This window comes from Trachypithecus francoisi, unplaced genomic scaffold, assembly GCF_009764315.1.
Source record: "Trachypithecus francoisi isolate TF-2019V2 unplaced genomic scaffold, Tfra_2.0 Lachesis_group8, whole genome shotgun sequence".
Lineage (NCBI taxonomy): Eukaryota > Metazoa > Chordata > Mammalia > Primates > Cercopithecidae > Trachypithecus > Trachypithecus francoisi.
Genome location: NW_022681473.1, coordinates 15,195,528 through 15,201,527, shown reverse-complemented (window position 1 = coordinate 15,201,527; position 6,000 = coordinate 15,195,528). Strand labels below are relative to the sequence as shown.

The 6,000-nt window shown below is 44.5% G+C and overlaps 1 protein-coding gene across 1 annotated transcript in view; it reads left to right on the top strand.

The window, feature by feature from the left end:
- The first annotated feature begins 4,202 nt into the window (after nt 1-4,202).
- LOC117080919 (olfactory receptor 9Q1) overlaps nt 4,203-6,000 on the top strand; it is a 152,004-nt gene continuing 150,206 nt past the window's right edge. Inside the window, exon 1 of the mRNA XM_033206366.1 lies at nt 4,203-4,437. Coding sequence (XP_033062257.1) covers nt 4,333-4,437 — 105 coding nt within the window. The 5' untranslated portion in view covers nt 4,203-4,332. The remainder of the gene's footprint in view (nt 4,438-6,000) is intronic.

Below are 6,000 nucleotides of genomic sequence, written 5' to 3'. Positions count from 1 at the left end.
CCAGAAGGTGAAAGGAGAGGAGAAAGGCGGGAACCAGTGGGGCCTGGGCTGGAGAGCAGAGGTTTGGAGTTTGCCTCTGTTTCCTTTGCTCTCCAGGTGGCTGTTTCCCTCTGAATGTCCTTGGCCTGCGGACATGGTGTTCTTCCTAGTTGCTTTTGATCAGCCTCACATGTGAGTGCAGAAGAGGATTTTTAAATTTAAAATTTTTTTTAATTTTTTAGATTTGCAGAGGGAGAGTCATTGACAGATTGGGTCAGAGCTGCAAAGGGGTTTTTCCATTGAGTGGGAATGCAGATATGGCACGGTTCAACATCCTTCCTGCCTAGAGCAGGCTGAAGTGTCGTGATATAACGATCTTCTGTCTACTGTCAGGTGGACAAAGCCCTTAACTTTGTTTCCTTATTTATCTCTGACTACATCCTTGTCATGTAGTTTTATTTTCCTAACTTTAGAGAGGTAGCAAGTCTATGAAGGGGCTTATGTAGGATTCAAGTCCAAGTGTTAAAGCAAACTAAATATGGCCTGAGAAGGACTCTGGTACTTCTACAGCTGAGTCCTCGTGGATGAGCTGTAACCTAGCATAGTAGATTATGGTGGAATGAGAATTATATACAATTTTGTAGACCTCATCGTCATAATATATAAAATTGAAAACACAACTTACTAGTGTGCACCTGTAACAATAGCTGAGTGTTGGCTAATCTTAGCGGCCATACTTCAACCACTCACAGACTGCTGAATGTTACTGTATTCAAATAAGGCAAACGCTGAGCCGTAACCAATGTCACTGTTTCTGTATCTCACTTCCGATTTCTTTCTGTATGTCACTTTACTTTTTTTGTCTATACATTTGTTCTGATCGCGAGGCACCCCAGAGTCTCTGTAAATCTGCTGTGATTCTGGGGGTTGCCCAATTCACGAATTGTTCATTGTTCAACTAAACTCCTTTAAATTTAATTCAGCTAAAGTTTTTCTTTTATCGCAAGTCTATGATGTTTTACACCGAGCAGTACTGCACTAGGCTCTTTGGGAATGCAGAATATATAAGACATGGCCCTGTCGTAAAAGATCTTTATTGTTTAGTTGGGAAGACAAGATATTTGCACCTGAAACATTAAGGCTGGACATAGGATCAAAGAAAATGATCCTATGCATTGAGGTTGTGTTAAAGAACAAGTCATCTATATTGCCTTTGGGCTTTGCCAGCTTTGGTCCGGCTGCCTTCTGTGATCAAACATAGTGGATACTTACCATCCCTGATGTTCTTTTTGCTTTATATTGAAATAACACTGTATTTTCCTTTTGGAGAAAACAATTGCCCAGCCTGTAAACAATCATCAAATACCCCAGAGTAACTCTTTGAAAGGAAGGCAATTTGGCACAGTAACATTCAGGATAAAAGTGACCCTAAGTCACAGCCTCTATGGAGTTGTAAGCTCCTTAAGGGTTGAAGCTGGTACTTTACATCTATATTGCACAGGGCCTGGCCCAGAGTGGTTACTCAGTAATGTCTGGTGTTATCATTGCAGACTGTTTTCCAGGAGTGGGGATAGGGGGCAGGTAGGCGGATGGTGATGTCTGACCCACTCTAGTGAGGAAGGCCTCACTGCATCCGTGAGGAATCCGAACTCTATAGGTTTCATGTCACCATATTCTAGAATAGTTCGGAGCCAGAGACCTTGGCAAAGAGTCTAGCTGGCACGGAATCTTCCCTGGTAGGCCCCTCATCCTCCACTCTGAGGCATCCGTCATCCTAATCTACAGATTTGGGTCTCCCACGTAGCTTCTGCATACCCTCTGGGACAAAGTTTTTCATAATTTATTATTTTCTTTTCTTTGTTGTCTGAGAGCTTTAAGCCTCCATGGAGAACTGGTCCCATGGGTCACCCCCGGGGGAGTTACAGGCACATACGTGGAGTATGAGGCGTCTTATAGTCAGCGACAATTCGTGTTTCTTCTCTTTACAGTTCAGCCAGTGGTAGATCTGTGCCCTCTCCCTTTGCTTCAGAGAAGCTGTGATCCTTGAATTTGGGGTCTCTGTTCCTCAGTAGGATTCAATAACCTGTCCTGGCCACCAGTTCCAAGGTTCTGGGTATGCTTGGCCTTGATGCTTCACCCAGAGAAGACACTAGGAAACTAGAGAAGCAGTGGGAGGCAGGTACGTGGCTTCTCTAGAGGCCCATATCCAAAGAGCACCCTAGGTGTGGTGTATGGAAGGAATGTTATCAATCACATGGATACCAAATCTAGAGGTATGATTCCTGACTTCTGTATAGCCCAATCTTTTCTTCAGAGTTTTCCCAGTTTGTAATCTCATTTTTTTTGTTCAAAACCTCTTTTTAAAAAATTTTTTTAAATTTAATTTTTAAATTATTTTATTTATTTTTATTTTTTGAGTCAGAGTCTCCTTCTGTCACCCAGGCTGGAGTGTAGTGGTGTGATACCAGCTCACTGCAACCTCCACCTCCTAGGTTCAAGCAATTCTGCCTCAGCCTCCTGAGTAGCTGGGATTACCAGGTGTGTGCCATCCTGCCTGGCTAGTTTTTGTATTTTCAGTAGAGACAGGGTTTCACCATATTGGCCAGGCTGGTCTTGAGCTCCTGACCTCAAGTGATCCACCCACCTCGGCCTCCTAAAGTGCTGGGATTACAGGTGTGAGCCACTGCACCCAGCCCAAAAGCTCTTTTACAGAGTCATTGTGGTTTTAAATATCAACTCAGTTTTCAAGTGAGAAAATGGAGGCGCACAGAATTCAACTGATTTACTTAAGCTCATATACAGTAGGGGTGCCAAGAGACTTTGTGGGGTTTTAGTTCTCCTTCATCTCTGCCTCCTCAAGCCACCTCAAATAAACCTACAATCTAAAGAAAATCAATTTGCTTTTGTTATTCCAGGGCAGCTTCATGACGATTCCCAAAGTCCCACCAGATGGCCATTCCCATGCTGTCCCTTTATTGAAATTCTGTGGTCATCACATAGTCCATAAGCAATAGAAGCAAAAGAGTAAGCAGGTTTTACGAGAGTGTACCTTTAAAGTTTCAAAGAACCCGCACATCCAGTATCCCATCAATTCACAGAATGTTCTGAGAGACAACAAGAATAGGTGTTATTCCTGCCTGGAGATTAGGAGCTAGAAGCTCAGAAAGCTTGATTCTCACCTTGGTTCCTGTCTGTTATGGTGGAGTCTCTGGCTTGGTTTGGGTCTGAGATCTCTGTCATATATATGGCTGGAGAAGCCTCCCACTTATTTTCGTATACCTCAATTTCCCATTTGTTCCCATCATAGAGAGACTATAGATCAGTAGCTTTGAGGAACAGATGGTATGTGCTCAGTATTGAAGCCCCTGGAATAAGGAGAGAAGCACCCAGTTAATTGATCAGATTTTATTTTAGGAATGTCAACCTCCCTGGGGAGGTGGTATGATGGAAAGATGGTGGGCTCTGGAGTCAGACTGGGCTGGATTCTCATGTGGACTCTGTCACTTACTAGCTGGTTGAAGCAGGGCTTTTGAGAGCCCCACATACTAGGTCCCTTCATCTTCCCAGCTACCTGGCAACTAAGCAAATCCAGGACTTGGTGGAACAGAGTTTGAAAACCGCTCATAGAGTACAGCTTTTCGGGAAATTTAAAATTAAATTCTGTAGCTAAGAAAAAGAAATCATATGTAGAAATCAATTCAATTTGCTTCCCACCCAAGGCCATGAGAGCAGAATGCTCCAGGTATAGCAGACGTCATTCCTGCAGGCATTGTCAGTCTTATAGTCCATTGGCAGTAATCGCATGGACAACACCCAAATGGATTGACTTTTCTGTAAGTATTGGTGAACTTCCTTTTCTTTCAATTTCCTTGAAAACAGGTAGCTAGAAATGGAAAGGAAACTAAGTATGCTGGGTCAGCAGATGCCAGGAGCATGCAACCATCCTTTTATTACATCACTGTATATTTATTACGTGTAGACTACATGCCAGTGACTCTTTTGGCATTGGCAAAACAGTGATGAACAAACAAAGGCACTATCTTCAAGGAGCTTCCTTCTGCATGAACGTGTGTGTATGTGTGTGTGTGCGTGATGTTACAGATAAACAAATATCTACCAGATGGCAGTGAGGCTGTGACGCAGAAAATCAAACTGAGAAGAGAGGCAGAGAGTGAAAGGAATTGCATTTTCAGATAGGTGGTCAGAAAGGGCCTCTCTGTGAAGGTGGCCTTGTGCAGGGAATTGAAGGAAGTGCAGGAGGAAGCCACACAGCGATGGCAGAGGGAGCAAAAGGAGCAAAGGCCCTAGCTTTCCCTTAATGCTGTGTCCTTCCATCTTTGGTCCAGCCCAGCAATGTACATGTTATCCTCCCCATTTGAAGATGAAGACACTGAGGCTCAGCAAGATCAAACTCAAAAACTCACAAACTCACAAGCTCACAACTACGGCCTGACAGAGGTAGGGTCAAATGCAGCTCTACTGATTTCAGAGACGGTGCCGTTACCACAGGGGGCTGTCTGCATGTTGGAAAATGAGATGTGCTGTTGCTGTCACGTTGCAGTGATAGTGGGGAAGCAGGCATGCGATGAGCTAGACCCAAGAGGAATCAGAGAGCAGGTCTCGGGGCTTCATCCTGGGCATCTCCTAGCCCCGCTGTCTGTCTCATGACACCTACCCACTGTGCCTGCTCACCTTGGTTTGTCGGCTGTTTTTTTGAAATCATTTCCTGGATCTTAGTTAGTTTATTTTCCAGTTCCTTTCACTTTTTGGGACCAGTCCCCTAGATGCCAGGTGGAGAGAACTGAAAGAGGGAGAGATCCAGCCTCTCTCACCAGGCTTGTCATGTAGCTGCACAAGCAAATAGCTGCAGGAACCAAGTTTTAATTTTTGTGCATGGGCTTCAAACTGTTTTTCCATATTTGTTAGGGAAAATCTCAGCCAGGGAGCACCATCTTTTGAGGACATCAAATTGGGCCAAGTTCCTGTGCGGCCTTTCTCCTTATTTAGTGATTGCCCCATATGACCCTCTCCTCTCCGGTTGACCGCTTTTTCCCTGCATGGCACTGGGTGGATAAAGTTCTCTGAACCCTGGAGAGGAAGCAGATGCTGTTAATAGCCCTGGGAGTGTGACTGTGCTTTGCAGCTCACTGGAGCCTGTGGGATATTCCTCCAGCCTTGGGGGGGCTCTGAGCTGCAGGGAAATTAACCTCAGAGTCAGGGCAGGGAGCCAGGGTTGCAGGCACGTCGTCATCGGGTGAAATGAAATGGCAGAGGAAAATGGCACGGTGTGGAGGGAAAGCACAGGCTTTTTTGTCAGAAGCTCTGGGGTTTGGCTCTTCTCTGTGCCATGTAGTTCTTTGATCTTGTGCAAGTTACTTATGGTCTCTCTGAGCCTTCAGTTATTTCAATTGCATGAAAACCAAGACAAATAACACCTCTATATCAAGAATAGTTCATAGGATCATAGTACAGTATTGTGGGGATGAAGCGAGATAGTATCAGCTCATCAGAATCTAGCCCATGGGAGGGGCTCCATAAATGACCCTTTCTTTCTCTTTCTTTCTTTCTTTCTTTCTTTCTTTCTTTCTTTCTTTTTCTTTCTTTCTTTCTTTTCTTTCCTTTTCTTTCTTTCCTTTCCTTTCCTTTTCTTTCTTTCTTTCTTTCTTTTTCTTTCTTTCTTTTCTTTCTTTCTTTCTTTTTTTTTTTTTTCTTGAGATGGAGTCTTGCTCTGTTACCAGGCTGGAGTGCAGTGGTGCGATCTCGGCTCACTGCAACCTCCACCTTCCGAGTTCAAGCGATTCTCCTGCTTCAGCCTCCTGAGTAGCTGGGGCTACTGTAGGGCATGTCCTACAGGCGCCCACCACCACGCCCAGCTAATTTTTGTATTTTTAGTAGAGACAGGGTTTCACCGTGTTGGCCAGGACGGTCTTGATTTCTTGACCTTGTGATCTGCCCGCCTCCCAAAGTGTTGGGATTACAGGCCTGAGCCACCGTGCCCAGACTTCTTTCTCCTTTTTTTGG